At 50.8% G+C, this 22,159-nt stretch overlaps 1 protein-coding gene across 2 annotated transcripts in view; it reads right to left on the minus strand.

Moving 5' to 3' along the window:
- AGBL1 (AGBL carboxypeptidase 1) overlaps window positions 1-22,159 on the minus strand; it is a 479,354-nt gene that overhangs the window by 348,255 nt on the left and 108,940 nt on the right. For both annotated transcript variants that reach the window (XM_045825119.1, XM_045825117.1), the window contains exons 16-17: window positions 15,402-15,546; window positions 2,928-3,081 (exon numbers count right to left, since the gene is read on the minus strand). In XM_045825119.1, coding sequence (XP_045681075.1) covers window positions 2,928-3,081; window positions 15,402-15,546 — 299 coding nt within the window. The remainder of the gene's footprint in view (window positions 1-2,927; window positions 3,082-15,401; window positions 15,547-22,159) is intronic.

The following is a 22,159-nucleotide window of genomic DNA, read 5'->3' on the forward strand; positions in this document are numbered from 1 at the left end:
CAAATTGGAGTCATGACAAGGACGGGAAGTGCCACGGCGGCCACAGCAAGCATCGGAGAGCAGGTGTGGTTCCGGGAAGGGCTGAACCTTGGAAAAGGTGGACGCACTCCCCTCTCCGGGTTTCTCCACCAGGTCCCCCAGGGGTGGAGTGAACAGTGACCCCGCCCCCAGGACCTTCCTGACACTCCGACTTGCTCTCTAGCTCCCCTTAAATGTGGCGTCTTCTCTCGGTTCACATCCAAACACCAGAGAACGCACACACCATCCCCAAGTTCACACGCTGAAGAAAACAGGACTCGTCAGGCCTCTGCTAGGAAGGTGCACACTCCACGGGTCTGCGAATCAGAGCCCCTGATGACGCAGTGTGTGCGGGGATTCAGCCAGGCTGAGTAGCTGCACAGACAGTGCAGTCTGGTCTCAGGGAGCACTAGGAACTCCGCGGACTCCACACACAGTGCAGGCTGGTCTCAGGGAGCACTAGAAACCCCACGGACTCCAAGAACAGTGCACTCTGGTCTCAGGGAGCACTAGGAACTCCACCGACAGTGCAGTCTGGTCTCAGGGAGCACTAGGAACTCCGCGGACTCCGCGGACAGTGCAGGCTGGTCTCAGGGAGCACTAGGAACTCCAAGAACAGTGCACTCTGGTCTCAGGGAGCACTAGGAACTCCACCGACAGTGCAGTCTGGTCTCAGCGAGCACTAGATACAATGTCCTGGATTGATCTGGCTGCCAGCCCCACTCTGACGCCTCCTGCTCCAGCCCGCGGGAGCGTCGGCCCACTCTCCCGCACCCACTCTCCGCTCCGCAGCCCCTAACGTCCCGGGCTGCCCTGCAGGCCTGGACTTGCCCCAGTGCACCGTCCGCTGACGCTCTCCGAAGTCAGAACAAGCTGTTTTTCCTTCTCCTTTTGCCGTCAAGTTCCCCCCGGGGGCTTGTGTCTGCCACGATGGCTTCAGTGCCAGTTCCTCGCAGCACCTCCCGGTCCACCGTCTCACCGGAAAGGGCAGAGGGTGGCTTTTTCCTTGGAGATCTGCCAGCTGTTTCGCTCTGAGGGCTCAGACCTCAAGGGGCGTGAGGTAGGGGCCTGGTGGGCAGGGGCCCACACTCAGCACTCCGAACCGCAGTCACGTGGACACCCGGCAACCCTGGCTGCCACTGAACCACAGAGAGGACGTGGTAAGAAAGTAAGGTTATCTATTTCATAAAATATTTTTGGAAAAACAAATCAAACCAAACGAACGCCTTTAGGAGACTCTCTGGAGCCCAGGCCCTGAGAAGGACTCAAGGCAATCAATAAACCATCCTCAACCATCTCCAGGCCTGGGACCACAGCCACATTCTCATTTCTCGGGTTTCTGAAATGAAACGGAAGCAGTCCCCCCACCACGTGGTGGAAAGCGAGTCTTCCAGGGCACAGTACCTCCTTATGAGGGGGGAGCGGCGGCCGCGGAACCAGAAACCGGCCCAGTCACAGGTACCCACAACCCCAGCCTGAAGCCGACCCAGGCCCCTGGGGGGCGGAGTGGGGCAGCCGAACTCCACCTTCAGGGGGGCCCATCGGGAGCTGCTGGCTCAGTTGCTATCCTAAATCAGTACATGACATTTTGTGGTTCAGAGGAAGTTAAATAGTTTTATTTCTGATTTATAGGCATAGTTCATTGCATTTAGGATGGGAGGTGTGTACTGTGTGGGGTTTTCTTTTTCCTTTTAGACATACAGCAATGGCCTATGTTTGTGTATATATTGCAACCTGCCAAGCAAGGCTTTATTTACCCTGTAGCCCGTCGGAGAGTGCATCCCCAGCTCCGCAGCCCAGGCTACGCCTTCTCAGCTCCATGCTGGAACCAGAGGGTCTAAACGTGCTCTCCCCACTCCCTCCTGCCACTGTGTCTGAAACATCTGCCATGAAAACACCTTCGGTGGGTTAGAAAAGGAAAATAAAATCCACTGTGAGCAGGAAGGAGTAACACATTTACTGGTGGCCAGTGCGGTGTGAGTTGCTTTAACAATGAAGCCAGCTTCTAACAATGTCAGGGCACAGACCAGGACGGCCCACATGGGGGACTGATCACCTATTCTAAGGACGACGACCCACCGTCCTCACAAGCCACACAAATGACATTTCCAGTGTTCCGGCAAACAGATGGGAACTCTTCTTGCGTGACCAGGAATCAGAGCAGTAGTGTGGGGAGGGTGCGACACCCTTTAGCTCTTTGAGCTTCGCTGAGGCCCAGGGCCAGCTGCACAAATGCAGGGCCCGCTGTTCCGAACTGTTTCGAGAACGTCAAGGCGGTGACGGAAGAGCATCAGACGAAGGGCCAGGCCCTCCCAGGCACGGGACCTGGAGGCTGTACCCAGGGAGACGGTCCCCGTTCGTCCTTTCTCCTAGGGTGGAGCCCGGGCTTCCTCCGACCCAGCCCCACGACTGCCACTCACATAGCTACCGCGTCGCAGAGAAAACAAAAAGCATTCACCTGACCACTGAAAGGGCCCCTCCGCTCTGCCCAGGATACCGCTTGAGATGAACCAACCGCTGACACACTAGCACATGTTTGAGAGAGAAAACCGTACTGATTCATGAGAGTGTGTGTTTGTAACCACTGATCTTACAGAGCAAGCAGCAGCCAGTCTCCTTGGATTCACAGAGGAGGGACACCAAGAGGTCTCTGAACCAGAGATGCCACCTGCCATCCGATGCCCACCAGCTACCTCGTCTCCCTGGCAGTCTGCGGCTCATTCTTTCTCCCCCCAACAACAGGGTGACATTAGGACGCATCCCTTGTGTCGTGCCAAGAAGAGTGGACCAGCCCCCAACCCTGTATGGGGCTTCTGATCTCAAAGGGAGACAGTGTGTCCAAGACTCCAGCCGAGACGTCCCGTCCCACCCACCACACCGTCACAGAGGAGGGCACTCGCTTTACTCACGGAACTGCTCTAGGTGGTCCTCGCTGGCGGACTCGGGCACGGCTGTGATGGTCACCAGCGGACACGGATTCCCCCCCAGCGTCTGGCACAGAACCTCCTGCCGGAAGTACACCTTGTTGGGGTTGACACTTTTTTCCAGGATGTCAAGGTGAGTCTGGAGCAGAAACAAAACAGAAGTGCATACGACTTGTATTCCTGACAACAGCAACAATAACAGAGAACAGCAACAAAGCGCACATTTGTGTGACCCCTCGCAGGGGTGTCCAACCAGGATGGCTATGAGCACAGCCCAGCACAAAATCATAAATTTATTAAAACATTCTGAGATTTTTTGTGTGTGGTTACGTGTTGCAATGTTTTTTAACGTGTGACCCAAGACAACGCTGCTTCTTCCAGTGGCCCAGAGACGCCAAACGCTGGGCACCCCGTCGGAGTTCACAAGTGACTGTGTTAGCCTGATCTGCCCGATGCTGGCTGGGCGTGAAGCCACCGAAAGGGAGGCGATCTCCACCACCCCGGGGAGGGTCAGGGAGGCGGGAAGACAGGAGTGCATCGTCCTCGCCCACGTCTGCAGAATAAAATGATAAAGTGCCCGCGTTCGACGGGCTCTCTAAGCGAGAGGACGGGGCACGCAGCACCGCCCCGTCGCTGTGGCAGAGGACGAGCGTGGCTGCCACGAAGAGGGAGCGCCCCCAGAGCGCCGGGGTCCACGGGCCCGAGCGCTCCTGCGGCACACAGCCCGCCCTCCAGAGCCCAGCGGTGTCCGGCGGGTGGCGAGCACACTGCAGGAGAACAGAGGACAACTCGGCTGGGGGGCGGGGTGCCAAGCAAAGAGAACCACCACCAGCTGGTAGCAACGGCCTCGGCCTCCTCCTCCTCCTCCTCCCTGCCATGGAAACGAACACTCTCGGCCAACAATCTCTGAGATCTCTGAAGACAGTTTCGCTGACCTCCACACGGGGATCCGTCCTGAGGAGGTGCGGGGACTTCCTCCCACGCGACAAGCCCTGGTGACAGGGACACCGTGACCTCAGCCATCGGGGACGCTGCCGCTCCCGGGCACGAGGGCGTCGGCACACAAAAACTCAGCCTTCAAGTTCAAGACTGAAAGTTTCCACCGCGGTCAAGCAGGTGTCCGTCCACAGGGCCAAGGAGAAGCTGCCCACCTTGCTTTTGGCAAGTAAGCCGGCTAGATAAACGGAAACACAATTCTGCAAAACCACTGATAAAATAGTCATACAATACACTATGGAAGGGGAGTAGTGCCCTCAAAAGGTAGAGGACGTGCTCACATGTGAAAAGTCTGTGCCGCAGAAAGCGCAGGTGGAATAATGGCTTGTCGGACCACACCGCAACCTGTAACCATGTCCCCTTGCCCGGCACGAGGGACTGGCAGACATGCTGCAGGTGAAGGTCTGCCTGGAACAGGGAGATGAGCCTGCACCGTCCACCTGGAGCCAACCTAACCACACACGCGTAAAAGCAGAGAACTTTCCCCGGCCGCAGAGGGCCGGAGAGGAAGCAGCGGGAGTAGGACTCGGCCTGCCATTGCTGGCTTTGCAGACAGACGCAGGGGTCAAAGGCTAATAAAGGTGTGGTCCTGGAAAAGCTGGAGAAGGCGAGGAAACGGATTCTCCTCCAAGTACCTCTCAAATAAATGCGGCCCCTGCAGCCTGAAAACCCTTCTAATCTGAACAGCTCCAAGGAAAACCACGGTTTAAGCCGCCATGTCTGTAGTAAGTTCTTACGGCAGCAATAGAGAACCGGTACATCGAGAAACTGGAAAAGGAATTTCAACTAACTGAAAGTCTAGGATTGAGGTAGATACAGACAAAAACCTGCTTGACTGAAGTAATCGCAAGGAAGAAGCATCCCCCCACTGAGGAAGAGGTCGTCAGACAGTTCTGTGACCTTTTCTTTAGCCCGAGGGACACCAGAAACTTTCACCATGAGTCACGGCCTCCTCGCAACCGAGACTCCAAGTCTGCTCCCCGACTCAGCCTGCTGCTTGCATTAACACGGCGTTACTATCCCCTGTCTGCAGCAACACCCTTCACTGCTTGAGAAAACCCTTCCCCAGAAAAATAGCAACTGCAAGTAAGTGCGTTGTTCATTCCAGGAACATCTCAAACCTTCAATGAAAAGAACAATGACTCTTTAAACCAAGACCCTTTGAACCCGTCTCCTCAAATTTCTTGCCCGATGGCGCCCACCAATCTTAAACCCTTATGTCCTGTCTTTACCCAATGCTAACCAAGCCCCCACATTAAAATACCTGCCTTCCAACAAGACTCCGAAGCCTTAACAAACGTCCCAGCTCTGCCCCTCCCCCTGTGAGACACTACCAAGACCCTGCCATGTTCTCCCTTGCCCAGTACAAGAGCTTCCTCTCACCACTGTAGGACGTTTCCACAAACGCAGTGGATGGAGGCCACCCAGATTCACTGCCCTGCAGTACAGGAGATCCGAAGTCCACGGTGGGTCTTCCTGGGCAAACATCCAGGTGTTAAGAAGTCTATGACTACACTCCTGTGGTAGCTCCAGAAATGCTCCATCTCCTGGCCTTTTCCGGCTTCCAGAGATCGCCTGCATTCCTTACTATATGTCGCTTTTGCTCACCTTAAAAGCCAGCATTAAGCCTTGGCTGGTGTGGCTCAGTGGACTGAGCGTAGGCCTGTGAACCAAAGGGTACAGGTCAATTCCCAGTCAGGGCACATGCCTGAGTGGTGGGCCAGGTTCCCCAGTTGGGGGTGCTCGAGAGGCAACCACACATTGATGTTTCTCTCCCTCTCTTTCTCCCTCTCTTTCCCTCTCTCCAAAAAATAAATTAAAAATGAAATCTTTATTTTACAAAAGCCAGCACTCACATCATTGCCACATCTGCTGTCTGACCCTAACCCTTCTGTCTCATTCGTCCACTTACAAGGACCCCCGAGATTACATTGAACCCGATACAATAATCCAGGAGAGTTGCTCCATCTCAAGGCCCTTTACTTAATCACAGCTTCAAAGTCCCTTGTGCCACGTAAAGTAACACCCCACAGGTTCCGGGGACTAGGACGTGAACATCTTCGGGGCCCACTATCTGCCTGCCCCACCAAGGTAAGCAATAAACTCAAGTCTCTTAGAAACAGAGTGTTCTGGGGACATTTCTGGAAGGCACAATGCTAAGAAATTGGACGGAGCACCTTTCCCAGATTCAAGATGAGAATTCAGCTGAGGTCCACGTATCCGACCAAACCTTTGTACTTTATTCTTGTGACTGCCTGAGTGATGGGCACCGAGGACTGTTGAGGTGCACCTGCGTGGGAGATGGGGAGGCCACACCCCTGCGCAGACACGGTGGCCGGCTCACTGTCTGACGGCCTTCCGATCGCCGGAGCTCAGCCTCCTCTCCCGTGACCGCACACACGCCCGGTGGAGAGAGCCAGGAGCCCAGAGATCTCCGCCGAGCCCTTTCCGTGCACACAGTGTTACTGCCTGGCCTGCGTCCTTTCTCAGGGATCCGTGAACGTGTTCAGGGTAGAGCCTGGTTCTGCATGTCTGATTGGCCGTCGGAACCCAACACCGCTGCTTCTCCTAGAGCAGCAGAATGGGGGCTGCACCCCACAACTGAGGTTATTTTTAAAAGTGATTACGTGTGTGTGCGCACTTGTATAAACTTACGTATGTACATGTACGCACACACAAAACATCACTCTTGGGCCTTCACACTTGCTCGGCAACACCACGTGGATGCCAGAGGAAATGAAGGACTGCTCAGGGCTCCAAAGAAGAAAGGGTTTCGGTCCAGTAAACCTCTCATCAGCCACCACATTTTTGCTCACACAGGTAGCCTCCACGCTCAGACACACAAGAACTCAGAAATGTTCGGCCTGACCACTACCGAGAACAAGAGCTTGGAGACACATCATTCAGCTGTCCAGAATCAAACACAAGAGCGCTATGAAAGGAAAGTCCAGTTCAACTGGTTTAAGCCTAAATGCCTACTGAAAATATGTTACTACACTAGACAAACATTAAAAAGTACTTTGTAGGGAGAAAGTACATACTATCAAACTTTAATGCCATGATCTGGTGCTACAGCGAAATTTAAAAGTGTGTGAAGAAGAAATAAAGTAAAACAAAATATTAACTTTTTCAACTTACAGTCATGGACAGAGTAATGTTATTTGATTCTTGCAAATGGCAAGGTAGGGCACGCATACATAGCAAGATGGCTAACCAAGCCGGCTCTGGACGCAAACTGCCTGAGTTCCAATTTTGGCTGCAGGTTCTGGAAAAATTATGTAAATGCCGTAGTTAACCTCTCTGTGACTCAATTTTCTCATCTTTAAAATGTATATAAAAACACCATTACCCACCGCACTGAGTGGCTGCTATCATTTAGCCATATCTTATATGTGAAAAATGCCCATCACATACGAAACCCTCGATTTTAACTGTCACTATTGATAGAGAAATACAGATTCAAATTTTTTTTAGGAACCAAAGGGAAGCACTAGTGGAATTATAAACACTTAAGGGAAAAATAAAAATCAAAGGATATACGGTTGGGCCACTTCGCAGAAGAGAGAGAGGGAGGGAAGGAAACAAGCAAAGCAGCATGGGAGACAGCAGACAATCATCACGACAGAAGGAACACCAAACATCGTTGTGAGTACAAGTAGGGTAAACAGCCCTATGAAATTACAAGATTTTCCAGATTAGTTTTTATAAATCTCAGCACATCTTGCATATAAGAGATGCTTTTAAAGAGAGGAGAGAAAAAAACATGCTGTATATAAAAACATGCCTGAATTATCTCTTCACTTTGCTTGCCTCTACTAAAATGTTTTAAGAGAGAAATGCTGAAACAGAAAGGATAAGCAAACATAAATTAAAGCAGGCATGGCAACAGTAATATATGACAAAGTCATATTCAAGAACAAGTGCATTAAATGGGATTTAAAAATCTTATTTTGACAAAGGGCACAATTCACAATGAACATATAAAACTCATAAATCTTAAGAATCAAATAACACAGGATTGAAATATGCAATGCAAAGACGGCAGAAGAGGGAAAGTATACTAGGAGTGGGAGACTTTAAGACAGTACCTCAGTCTTAAATAAATCAACTGCACAAAAATAATGATATCCTGTATTTGAACAATATTGTTTTTATAGATATATGTCAAACTTTTTCTTTATAGAAAACATCCTTTTTCCCCCCCAGCGTTCATGGAACTGTAACAAAAAGTAATCATATACAGGGCCATAAAAGTTCAATAAATTTTCAAAAAAAAATCAGAAATTGTACAAACCACATTTTCTGATAACAAATGAAGTTAGACAAGTAAAAATAGTCTTAAAATCAGCAAAAAGTAAAAAAAAATTAGGAAATAGAAAAACATCCTCCCAGAAGAAGGTCACTGAAGAAATTCACGTATTAAAGAGAAAATCAGTTTTAAATCAGTGTAATTAAAGTTTTGACAGAAGTGGACATCTGGTATCCCCGGAGAGACGGCACAGGACAATAAAAGTGTCCCCATCCCAGTGTCAGCCATCTTCGTAAAAAAAAAAAAAAAAAAAAAAAATAGCATCTTAGTTAAGAGAATGAACATAGTCCAGGATTCAAATGATACTCTCTGATCCAACTGCTGTCATAAAATTCTTGGTGGAAACTGCTCCCCACATTGTTTGTTATTAAAACCAGGCCTCATGATCACTGTCAATCAGATTGCGGGCTCCCGAAACTAGAAAAGCAATACTCTCGAAGGCTTCCCCAAAACGCGCTCTGCAGGACGTTACCAAGTGGCCAGAGCGGTAGAGGGGCGGGCCGCTCACAGCCAAAGCACCAGGACGAGGGTGAGGCAGAGAGAAGGAAAACGAAGGAAAACGGCTGCAGAGATTTTCAGATTCTTTAACACGCCGATTCTTTAATGTGCGTTACACACTCTCAGAAGAAGGAGCAGCATGCGGTACTACGAACAGCGAGTGCTTCAGGAACTGATGTGCCCGTCCAACCCTTTCGCTCTCGAGATCGTAGGACGCTGGAGAGCTGCAGAATAAGCTTCAGGAAACACCGTCTCTGCGGAATTGTTCTTATGTTTTTTGTGTGTGTTGGTTTTTTGAAGCCAAAGCTATCTGTTGCACATTTTATTATGGCTACGAGGGCCCTTCCAAAAGGGGCGGTGGGGGAGAGGGAGGGAGCATGCTCAAGGACAGCGATGACCATCATTCCGTGATGTGACCAAGTTACAAAGAGGCCACAGTTCCTTGGTGTCTGATACCAAATCTTAAAAAAGAAAAATTAAATCTAGATTTTATAAATCAGAGACAGGGAGCAGGTCTAAAGACAGGTTTGCCTACAGAAGTCATCAAGCACACTTCTTGGAGAAAGAGAGAAAAAAGTCAAAAAAAAAAAAAAAAAAGCCCACGCATGTTGTCCTTCCGGACAGCATCACCTCAGCGAGCTCCCTAGCGGCAAAAGCAGGAGGAAGCAAGGTTTGAAAGTTTTCTTCTCCTATGAATTCTCTGTTAATTATTATCACAATACATTTTAATGATTAATGATATTACCACGTGGCCCTGGCTGGGTAGCTCGGTTGGTCAGAGCATTGCACCAATACGCCACGGTTGTGGGTTCGATCCCAAATCAGAGCACACGCAGGAAGCAACCAGTGACTGCATAAATGAGTGGAACAACAAATCGACATTTCTTCCTCCTCCTCCTCCACCTCTCTAAAAAATCAGTAAGTTAAAAAACAATAATATTGTTTTATTACAACTTAATCAACGCCGAACACCTTTCAGCGTAAGCTCCTTTTCTGTATTATACGGTTCACGCAGCTCTCCCTGCACCCCTCAGTGAAGGCTCCGTCCCAGGCCACCTCCGCTCTTCCGGCCTTATTCTGGCTCAGCGTACAGATGACTTCCAGAAGAAAACCAATTACAAACTTCGGCTGAATTTCCTCTCACCAAATGGCTTTGCATTGTTCTCCTGAAAATTATTTTTCAGCGGCTGCTGCCGTCTCGGGCGCAGTGAGGCCGCGTCTAATTAGACATTGTCGGGGTCGCTGATGGGAGAAGTGGGGTGCCTGCCAGGGTGCCCGTGCCAACAACCAGCCGTTAGGACTGCGCGGCGGAAGCCACCGCGGTGGGTTTCTTTGTAAAAATGGGAATCGATTCACGGCGATTGCGGAAGCCCCCCGAGAGGTCACCTTTGTAAGAGAAAATTCTACCTCTCCACGGAAGACGCCTGGCTGACGAGTTCGCCCCCGGCCTCCTTGGTGGCTCTCCGCAGGAGTCTTTGCCTCTCTCCTTGATCAGCTACTCCCTTAAAACTTCCATCGGAGACTCTGCCCAGCCTCAGCGGCTCACCCCGCTGGGGGCTGCCGACAGCGGGAAGTACTACGCACTCAGAAATCGTTCCTTATTGTTACCCCCCAATCTGCTGTACTCGCTGCCCCCCTAATTCAGGAGAAAGCTCGCCCCTGAGAGGGTGGCCTGTTCCACTTGTGTGCAGCCTAGTTCTCAGTTGTCGCTTAAATCCACCCATCTGAGAATCGGAGGCTTCTTGTCACAGAAGAACAAATGACATCTTCAAAGCAAACAAAGGCAACAGAACGCGCTGTCCACGGGTTCTGACGGGCTTCCTAAAACTGCCCCTCTCCCAGCACCACTCCCCCTACATTAAACAGACTCACTTTCAAGTAAGAGAAACAGCCCTTGCTGGTGTGGCTCAGTGGACTGAGCGCCAGCCTGCGAACCCAGCAAACCAAAGGGTCGCTGGTGCAGATTCCCAGGCTGGGCACATGCCTGGGTTGTGGGCCAGGTCCCCAGTAGGGGGCGTGCAAGAGGCACCCACACATTGATGTTTCTCTCCCTTTCTCCCTCTCTTCTCCTCTCTAAAAATAAATAAATAAAATCTTAAAAAAAAAAGAAGAGAAATAATTAGTCTCTAGGTGTCTACTCTCGGATTTGCCGATTAGAAAGAAAAGATGATTTTAATATCCTTTTTCCATTAAAAATAAATGAAGTTACATTGCTGATGATTTGGAAAAGAGAGTAAAGAAAAAATGATTATCATCGGCTACCTTAAGACAACTATCACTAACCACTGTATTTATTTCTTTTTGGTTATTTGGATTTTTTTCACTACCATCAGTAGCATTTATATTTATTTCTTTTTGGTCCTTGATTTGGATCTTTTGCCTAACTTTAATGTTACTGTAAGTTATGGAATGGGTATCTTCCCATCAGCCCAGCATACAGAACAATCACGTCACCATAAAAAAGGGAATAAGCATGGTCTCACTGTCACCATCCAGTCTGACTTAGGGGAGGCAGACCCTTAGCTACACTTCCCGGGCATCACTGTCTAACTTCCCTGACAACCCGGGCGGTCACTGCTTGTGCGTTTCTGAGTGTACGGACGAGAAAACCGAGGCTCTGAGAGGGCAAACAGCTTGCCCAGGGCCGCGCGGCAAGAGCTCAGGCTCAAACCCGGCCTGTCCGGCTCCAGCACCTGTTCCTCGTGTGTGCTCAAGACCCTGGAGTGCAGCGGTCCTCGGCGTCAAGGGCGTCACCACTCACACGGGTCTCCGCTCCTTCGGAGTGGCCTTTCTGCTCACCTCCTGGACATCGGGGCCCTGGACTGGCGCCTGTCCTTTGTCCCAGCCTGCACAAGGACAGGTCTCTGTCTATCGATCACCCGGCAGCACTGATTGATGACTTGCTCGTTGCATCTCTGATCTACCTCATGTATGTCAACTTTTCCCATCTGGCACATTTTTGAGCTCTTTATTTTACGCTGAGCCCTTTGAAAGAGGCTGCGCACAAGGCATTCTAATTCTCCCTTCTCTCCCCGTGTCCCTCTCCCTCGCTCCCCTTCCCTGCCTACAACACACTGCAGTTCATCTCTAAGGACAGTTCATGGTGGCAGCATCCACCACAGCGGGGAGAGATGCCCCGTGAAAAACCCTACCCTACCCTTGAAGAGCCTGAGGCTCTCCCAACATATGGATTCTACTTGGGATCACTTTCCTCGTCTGTTGCCGCCCCACACAGTTGTAAGTTCGCTGTGAGATCCCATTTTCTTACCCCTAAAATGTCCATCAGAAATCCTTCCGGGTTCCTATTTTCAACCAATACTATAGGCTTCCTATGGGGCAATCCATAACATAATCCAAATACTTTAACAAGTATAGCTAACAGCACTTTGAGAATTATTGCAATTATTGATGGCTTGATATGGATGACTACAATAGAACTCCTTTTGCTTGCTTCATAATTACAATAACATTCTATTTCTTTCTTTTAGCTTTAATACTCTAATTTGGATAATTATCCGACAGAGTTCCTGGCAAGCATCTGGAAGATATCAATTTGAAAGAACCAAATACTAATTCTCTTGTTATAAGAGAATAATAAAAAATTTTTTAAGTTGCCAAATTATATTCATGTTGAAAAACATCCAACACACATGTCCCCTCTGCTATAAAAACGTCTGTCCTTATTAGACATAATCCATATTCCAAGAGGTTTACAAATTGCGAATTCCACATAGAAATGTAGTTTCTACCCCTCTGCATAACCCCTGAGCATCATACAGCTAATTCTGCCCTTGGGGCATCATTCACATTTAATCTATCACTGATCTGCTGGGAGAAAAACTGTTTCTCCTTAGGACATGTCCAAAAATAAAAAGGACTAGTGTGCATTACAGAATGTAGTCCTCCTGCCCGTGACGGGAGGAGGGGTTTTGAAGAGAAGTCACAGACCGAGTCCATTACTGTTCCACACCCAGGGAGGACAAGACCACGCGTTACTGGAAAGGCAAAACCTGGAACTGAGTATGTGCATTCTTCTCTTTCAAGTAACAAATTGTCTTTCTTATCCTGTACTATTCGTTTAGGAGAAATGGAAAGGTATCTCTCTCCCTGGCTCTTTCTCGTTAACTCTCCTCACACTTCCCAAGTGGGAAGAGATTCTCAGTCCACAGGCTAAGTAAGAACCCAAGAAGCATCCACGAACAAAGGGTGCTCTCTCCTCACAGAGGCCATCTGACGAGGGGAAGAGGAGTCCTCTTTTCTTCTGCTTTTATCCCCCATCAAGATGGCATTACCCCCCCAAGGATCCTAAGCTATTTGTTGACCGTGAACTTTAGACCCTGTGCTCTGTCTGCTCTGACAAGCCCACAAAGCTAAGTGGACCTCAGGGATACAAGCTATGACAGACAATAGCTACTACACCTCGAGTTCACTTGTAGAGGTACATGCAGTCATCAAATTATGTGACTCTCTAATCTCTGACGGTTGAGCTCAAGTAATCATGAATTTTACCTATAACACTAAGTGCTCTGGATACAGTTTAGCTGGACAGTGCTTTCCCCCAAACATGGTCCCAGTCTATTCCCAGGAGGGGTTCTTGCTGAGTGCCTATGAACTGATTCAAAATCTGAAATTCGGAATAAGAAGCCAGATGCAGTCAAGGCCTGGCTGAAGGTGTTTCAGACTGTGAATCAGCTTGTAGGCACCTAGGAAAGTCAGAGCATCCTGGGGGAAGAATGAGTCCATGTTTCTGAAACCACGCCATCCGGGTGAACCTCGCTATCTAGATGAACCACACCATCCGGATGAACCTCACCATCCGGATGCACCACATCCATGGTGCTCGGCGTTACAGAAGAACGCCAGGCAGCGGCGAACTGAACCAGCAGAGGTTACACGATCACGCGGCTCGGTGACCACCTGCGCCTGGAAAGTGGGCTGCACCGCAGCAGCTGTTCTCTGTCACAGCGAGCAGGGACGCCGCACGGGTCTGATCCCAGAGCACGACGACGACTTCTAAACGTCTCTACATCCCTCTAAGGAAACAGGAGGGGCACAGAGGCCAGTGCTCTGCTCCCTGCTCGGCCACTGGCTGGACGGGGGATTTCTAGGCCTGGTGTTTTGCCTCTGGAAATGACAGGCATGAATTAGACCATTTCCCAAACTGCTCTGCATTCTCAAGTTTTATTCTAACTGTCGCCGAGAATCAGAGCAGGGCGTAAGAGGGTCTAACAAGTGACAAGAACGGTCTCCGGGACCCACGCACCACACCCCCAGCGGAAAGGGCAAACACACGAGGAGAACGGCATCTCCCCCCGCAGGAGGCCCGCTCGGGCAGAGCCGCACAGGTGAGGCGACGACGGGAAAGGCTGTTGAGGGGGATTACGCACATCACCTCTCCCGGGACCCCCAAAGGCAACGAGCGTGTTTTATAACAAACACGGCTCGTCGCGGCCTCGCTTGGGATGCACGCTTCTTGGACTGACTTCTTGAGATCTCCAAGTGTGGTACACAAATAATACTAGTTGTGCATCTCTTGCAATCTGGAAAACAGCAAAACCCTCTCTCCAGGCAAGACAGCATATGGAGAGAAGGGCAGGCGCCTGTTCAGGAAGCAGTTGGCCAAGTGGATTAAGATACGCCTTCTCGGTGGAGGGGAAAAAATGTTCAGTTGTACCTGAACCTGCCTTTTGGAGGCAAAGATGTTCTTGGTTATTATCTGTTCCAACTCCTTATCGCCGACTTAAAATGAAAACGCTCGTCCTTCAGGCAAAGTGATATATGTGCTCATACATACGCATATTATTATAAATATGCTAATAACATTTTGCATTAACACAGGAGATGAAAGTGCTCTACAGAAGAGGCTTGAGCTCATTAATCCTCAGGATATCCGTGAAATAGCTAGGGGAAAGGGACAGAGTGCCAGCTTCTTCAAACGGCAGAGAACGGCACGGTCTGAGCAGTCTGCTCGAACCGGCCTCGTGGACCTCCGGCCGGGCCTGCGAGGAGGCAGGCGCTGCCTTCGGGCTGGACCGGCTCACACTCCGCCCCCCCACCCCCCCTCCGCTCCCCTCGTTGGAAGACCGGAGACCCCGGGGCAGCAAGCAGTTCAGCGCTCTACGCTGGGCTCGCCCGGTCTGCCCTGGACCCCCTCCTGGCGCTGGGCGCCCGTGGCCAGGCGGACCACCCAGAAAGCTGAGCGGCTGCTTGCTCCCGGACTCAGGCAGGTTCTCCAAGGTGTCCCTTCCTGAGTCCTGCTCCGCTCCTCACAGTGAGTCCACATCCTTCACACCGGCATCTCGGCTCGCCCCTTGTTTTCTACCCCGCTCTGACGGGGTAGCCACCTTCCCACCTCACCGCTTCGGGTTTTCGCTTGAGGGCTTCGTGAAGATGCAGCCCCTAAAACGCCCCGCCTCCCGCGCCGCACCCGCCGACGCGAGGCACCGCGTGCCACCTGGACTTTAAGAATGCCACCGGTCACGGCCTCAGCCTCGGGCTCTTCCCCAGGAGCGAGATGGGACGAATCTAAAGGCGCTGCATCAGTGACAACAACCCCCGGCCCCCCTGCGATCAGGGGCTCCTGAAGGTTTCCAGAACCACCTCAGACAGCCCCCCGCCGCCGCCCCGCCAGGGGCCGTGCCGCAAGAGGGAGTTACCATGAGGGCGGTGTAGGTGTAGGGGTAGTGGTAGGCCAGGTAGCAGACGTCCTCGTTGTGCGGGAAGGTGACGGCAAAGGTGAGGGTATAAAAACACTTCCTAGACGCTCCCCCCGTGACGGCTGCGCTCTCGCGATAATGATTCCTAAAGGAGAGAGGAGAAGAGAGGAGACTGAGGGAGGCCTGCGGGAACCAGCCCTTTAGGGTGCTAGGTGCCATAGATCTCTCATGTCGTAGGACAGCAGAACGGCCACTCAGCACACTCAGTGGGCGAAGCTCAGAAACAGAGAGATGCGCAGGGAGCTCGCTGCCAGGCCACGGGCCGAGCCAGCCATGTCTGGGCTGGTCCGCCGGCCCCCTGCCTGTGGCCATCCTGCCGCGGCCCTGCCCTTGCGGTGTCAGCAAAAAGGGGGTTACGGAGTCACCGAGACACAAAATAGAGGAAAACATGAACTCTGCTTTTCCCCACTCTGTTTTTCCTGGGATTCCACTGTGGACACACACTTTTCACCCGAATCTGGGTTTCCCCCACTCTGACCTCTCCCCAGATTGTACGGAGCACAGCTCTTCCCTTCCCTTCCACCTGCCAAGCGCCGTACTCGCTGCCCCTACGAAATACTGCGCTCCAGCTCAGGCTGAACACGTGTCGTTTTCTGCTAACACTGCCACAGCCCGCTGTCCACAGCCAGCAAGGGGTCAATTCGGGGGCTCGAGCCCGGATCTGCTGGTCTGCAAAGCCTCTGTTCTTTCCACTACACAGTCCTCTCCTCCCGAAGGAGGGCATTCCTCACCCCAAATGCGGTTCGGGCTTCTTCTAGCTTGAGAACGCGTGTTTTCCTTTGTCAAAGATGAAGAGCCAATTTTGAGCCTTCGGAGAACAATAGCAAAGCAAACGGCCCCCAGAAGTGCATTTCGGAGCCGTATTTCCCCTCACGTGCCGCCAGACGCACGCTGGCCTTGCCTGTGGATGCTGAGACAGCTGTGCGGGCCTCCCTGAGAAATGCTATCGCCCAGGCCGCGCTGCACAGTGCAAAATGCGCCCAGACGCCAGAAGATGCACAGTTTCACCTTGCAGCAGTTATGTGGTTGGTGTACTTGTCCGTTGTGCTTTGGGGTTTTCTTGGGTGAAAGGATGGGGACAGGGAAACAACAGGTAATTATTCTGGGCATGCTTGCAGAATACAAAAAACTCGGATCATTATTTTCTGCCTTTTTACTGCCTTCATGCCCCCTTCCACCAAAGGGGGGAAAAAAACTAGAAAAGAGAAAAATCAAGCAAGCGAGAAAGGGTGAAATAGGAAATCTCTGGTCTTGTTTCTTGTGGTTCTTGTGCGTGCGTGTGTGTGTGTGTGTGTGTGTGTGTGTATGTGTAACACTAGAAATGGGAGTGAGAGAAGTTGGGAGTCCCACGGGCTATGGCCTGACACACTTCCCCTGCCTCAGTTTCTCCCAACATGGCACCCGGGAGCCTTGGTCAGTCTAAGGAAAGGAGGGCCCCCTGACCACGCAAGGCCCGAGTACCCACCAGCTATGCAGCACCACGTTACCGGGGCCGTTTCCTCTGGACGACAGACAGGGCAGACGCCCCCTGAGCCTTGATCCCTAACTGAGTCTCCTTTCCCCAAAGTTCTGCAGTGTCTCCCGGCTGAAAACCCAGGTTATGAGAAACTGCTCCGTGAGGCGGGTGTTCGTTTGCTCAGAGAGCACGCAGGCCGCACGGGCCCTGCCTCCTGGCCTCTTTCCCACCTCCCTCGCAGCGGCCCCGCCGCAAACGGACGTTCCTCGCCCCGAGCTGCAGGAGTCGGCGGCGCCTTTCCACAAGGGAAGGGCCAAGTGCGGTGAGACGAGGCCGTCAAAACAGTCCGAGTCCTGACAACCCATCAAAATGCGGGGGAGAGTCCCTCACACACACACACACACCACACACAAAAAACCGTGAATGGGAAGGCACATACACACACACAAAACCGTGAATGAAAAGGCAAATACACACATCTCAGGCCTCACCATGCCCAGTTCCTGACCTCCAAACGACAAGAGGCTGTCCGCAGCTCTCCTTAAGACTAACCGAGGCCCCTGGTGGCCGGTGGGGGTGGTCTCGTTTGGCATGAGCCTTGCTTCTGTTTAGGTTTCCCACTGTGCCATCGCAACTACGCTGAAACCACAGGCACGTTCACCCGGAGCAAACTCAGCCTTCCCACAGCAGCCACGAGAAAGAGCAAGACGGGGGGAGGAAGCGAGGACGTGAGTGAAACCCCCATCACCGGGCTCCTTCTACCATTCAAACCCCACCTGGACCCCGGTGGGAGGAACAGTGCCGTGAGATGGGGAGAGAAATAAAATGGCATAATTCTTAGCTCTCAAGCTTCTGTGGGTCCAGGTCCTACTGATCTGAGGGAAGTATCAGGAATTCAAATGGTGGCTTTATTTTTTTTTCCTCTTTCAGGAAGCCTTCCCTGATAGCCACCTTTGTACATAATTCTTCTCACACTGTGTCTCACCCTCACTGCCAACCCTTTGTGGCAGGAATTATGGCTTCTCCTTTCTGCATCTTCATGCTTGGCAGAGGACCGGAACCCCGCAGCTGTTCAGTTCCAGTTGGCAGAGTTAAACAGACCTAAGACCCCAGGAGCAACAATTCAAAGCTTCTCATATTTTATTTCTAACCCCAATGACCTCCTTTGAAAGTATTATTACACACCTCTACAGACGGGGGAATTGAGGCTCATGGATGTTAAGTGTCTTCTTGAGCAACTCCTTACAACAGGCAACTTAGGAAGCAGGATTCGATGCCAGGTGGGCGTTTACTTCAAAACCAAGGCTTTTTTTTTTTAATCATATCACCTTGCTCTTAGGAATGGATAAAAGGACCAGAGGACTTCGGGCTGAACTCATCGTCAGAATTTGAAGTTTTGGTCTCCGTAAATCAGGGCTGCCTATAAAGGATAGAGTACTCCAGATAAGAGCCAGTGGAAACGACCCACGTCGCTGTAATTCTTCATGTCCTTGGTATCTGACGCCAGTGTGGTGTCGCTGCAGTTAATCACGACGGCTGACAGTGGTGAGCACCTCCTGCGCCCCAGACACTGCTCGAAGCTTTCCACGTGCTTTATCTCATTTCATTTACTTTTCAGAATCACTCCACATTATTATCCCCATTTTACAGATGTGGAGGCGGAGGCTGAGGCTGGGAGGGGCTGGAACAATTTGCTCAGGGTCACACCATTAATGAATGAATGGCAGAGGTTTGGTTCCAAGAACTCTCTCTCCTTCACCTGTTCTCCCAGGTGGACAAGCAGCGTGGTGACATCAAGGGTGCTCGTGGATTTGTCACATCCCAGGTCAGCCCTCCTGGGTCCGAGAGGAGGCTGGAGAGTCCAGCCACTCAACAGTTAAAGGCCACCCCCTTGCTTTTCTATTCCCTGAGCCATTCATCTTCAGAAGGACCTGCACGTTTGTAATCATAAAGCCTTCAATGAAGCAAGGAGCAAAGTACACACACATAGTTATAAACTCAATCTATTTCCATTTCTACTTAAAAACGTGCTGGGAAGTCATTTTTTCACATGTGTGTGCACAAAATGAGCACATGCTGGGATAGAGAGCCAACCAGAGGACCTCACAATGACGAAGGCTCCGCCTAACAAGGGTGTGTCATTTCATTCCCGTTTAACGGGATCTGACCAGGCAGAGCAGCCCGGCCGCCAGGCGGCCCGGGTCTGTGGCGATCCTGATGTCCTCCGTGACGCCCAGTCCCTCTCCCGAGGTCCTCGGGAGAAAGCCCAGCGGCAGAGCCCCAGTGTGACACTCATCTTCATGAGAGAGCTGTTCCCGCTCCTCTCGCCGGCGGAGATAAATGTCAGAAGAGATCAGCCGTTGCTTATTGTACAGCCCTCCGCGCCGGCCGCCCCCACCCTCCGCCCTTCAGCAGCAAAAGGACTTCAGCCCAGCGCTGGGAGAGCACCTGTGCGCACGCAGCAGAGGGCGAAGCTGACCGCAGGGGAGGAAGCGAGGCTGCCCCTGCCGATACGAGGGGCACGGAGAAATGATGCTGCCCACGAACCTCGCTCCCTCCTGAGGATCTCTTCTTATTTTCTGGCCTAGTGGTCTGCAGCGCGGGTGGGAAGGGGGTCCCTGAGAGGGGAAGGAGTCCTCGGGGGAGGGGCCAGAGGATCCACTGGGCACAGGGAGGGAGCAGTAGAACCTCTCTTCAGATTGATTCTGACCTAAGGGATAAGAAAGAGAGGAAGCCGTCTGGGGTTTAATCCGGGGGCGGACGAGGCCGCCCTCACTCAGTCTGAGTCAATGCCCTGTGATGAGTGATCACCAACCAGCCCGTCTGCGGTCCAGCAACCTTCCCCACTCCTCTCTGCTGCTGTCCGGGGCGGAGCAGGAAGGACACACCGCACTGGACCTCGGTGCTTTCTGCTCGTCGGAGAGTTCAGCACCGGCTGCGGCCCAGGAGGCCCGCTGAGGGAGGGGCCGGGGCGCTCACCAGCTCACTGCTTTCAGCTTCCGGGAAGGCACTTAAGTTTGCAGAAGCCTGCGTTAGTGGGTTCACAGACTATATCATGTGCGTTAAACTAAACCTCACAATACAAACAATTCATTGGTTTTTTTAAAAAAAAATTCTGCTTAGAAGCTGTAGCATGATGATAATATTAAATTTCAAGCAGAAATGACCAAGAAAATAGAAGAACAGATATGGTCTACCTCCTGCCCTTAATACTAGGCCCCTAAGAATTTTTGTGTGCATAGAAATAATCTAATTAGATCTGGGAAGTTAACCGCAATTTTTCAAAATTATCCAAAAGACTATGTACACGACACTTTTTGTGTTAAATCCTAAGTGTGCAGTATGCCCTAAGTTATCAGTAGAGTAAAATCACAGCTGACCCTTGAACGAACGGCACGGGTTTGAGTGTGCGGGGCCACTTCTCCGTGGTCTTTTCCATAAATGCTGCAAGGGCATTTTCTCTTCCTTATTACTTTCTTAATTTCCCAGCTTATCTTACTGTAAGAATACAGTATAAAACACATACAACATATAAAATAAGTCTAAATTGACTGTTTATGCTATCGATAAAGCTTCCAGTCAACAGTCGGCTATTACTAGTTAAGTGTTGGGGGTGTCAGAGACCATGCGTGGATGTTGACTGTGTGGGGGGTGGAGGGATCCGTGCCCCTAACCCCGTGCCCAAGGGGAAACTGAGAAAATCAGGCAGACAGTGAAAATTATCATTTGTTTCATCTTGTTCTCTTCACTCAAAATTCTTAACTTGCTGCATGTTTTCTAATGCACATGTTAGTGCAGTAATGTGTATGTGATTGATTAGAAATGATTTTATGAACAAATCTATACTGGAAGCACATGCATAAATACATCTTATCGAAGGAGCTGGGGGACCACGTTCTAACTGATGACGAGAGGACCCACAAGCCCACCTCCTCAGCCGATCTTCAGTGCCGTCACTCTGTGCGGTAGTAACTAAACACTGCATTACTTCCGCGTGCCTTTTTGTCTTTGACCCTTTCCTATCATATGCTCGGGCACTATGACTCGTGATTCTCTCCACAATGAGCCCCCTGTCACCCCTTTAAAACATGCCACTGAGTCTGAGAATTTAATAGCAGGACAGAAATAGAACTTCTGAGTTCCTGAGGACCTACGGAAGACAAAGAAATGAGGAGGTAAAGGTCTCCCAACTAACACACTAGGCAGAATAAAGACAGAGATGAAGCAAAAAAAAAATCTTCTACAAGCAGGCGGACCCGAAGACTACGATGTGCAGAAGGGGAGAAGTGTACTGTATGCCGCAAGGCGTTCTCTGCTAGGGAGCAGCGTTCTGTCTTGTTGAACACAGATACACCCATCCATCCTGTTTCCAGATCACATTATTGGAAATATGTTAACATAACGTGGTGAATAATTGTCAAACAAACTACACTGTGATGTAGCAATCATCCACTTATCTCTGTTGTATTCATGACTGGAAAATGAAAAATGAATTACATTATACATTCATGGTTTTCATGTTACCTCTCTAATCACATAACAATGGTCTTGTTAATGAATCTAAAAGCTATTAACATTAACGCCGGCTTTCCTCAGGCCAAGGCTGTGCTCTTGGATGTGTGGCTTCCTCCTTCTCTTGGCAGATAGATAGATGCTCAGTCCCCTGAAGCCTGCTCCTTATTCCCCACCCACAAATCGGCAGCTCCAGCAAGAGCTGTGCGCCTGGGAGAGGATGCTGGATGTTGTATTTGTTCGATCTCACACCCAAACTAAGCTCCAATCCAGGCTGGCAGCAAGCTGGGTCCTGCATGCTTATTAAGGGCTACCATTATCAGAGAACACTAAAACCTGTTCTTGACACATGCAGGTCCAAATGTAGGCTTTTATTATGTTTCCCTGCAGCTGGGAAAAATATTACCCTGAGGTGATTTTTAGTCTACATAACTCTTTGGACCACAGAAAGATCCTGAGAGTGTCTAGGTGGGTGGGCCAGAGAGGAGTTGCTGTACGGGTGAACGGAAAAGCCAACCCAATGACCACATTTTGCTCTTGTTCTAAAGAGTATAATGGACATACTACCCGGGCCCATGTCCTCACACATCAAGGACTGGAGACGCCAACTCTCGGATCAGGAGCTGTTAGTTGGCCCAGCTCCGTGGTCTGCAGACTACTGATATGTCTGTGGAGATTTCTGATCGAGCAACAAGACCCGCCCTCTCCGGTCCTCACGGTCTCACAGGCC

Source organism: Phyllostomus hastatus, unplaced genomic scaffold (genome assembly GCF_019186645.2).
Source record: "Phyllostomus hastatus isolate PE091 unplaced genomic scaffold, TTU_PhHast_1.1 phas_scaffold_555, whole genome shotgun sequence".
In the NCBI taxonomy this organism is placed as follows: domain Eukaryota; kingdom Metazoa; phylum Chordata; class Mammalia; order Chiroptera; family Phyllostomidae; genus Phyllostomus; species Phyllostomus hastatus.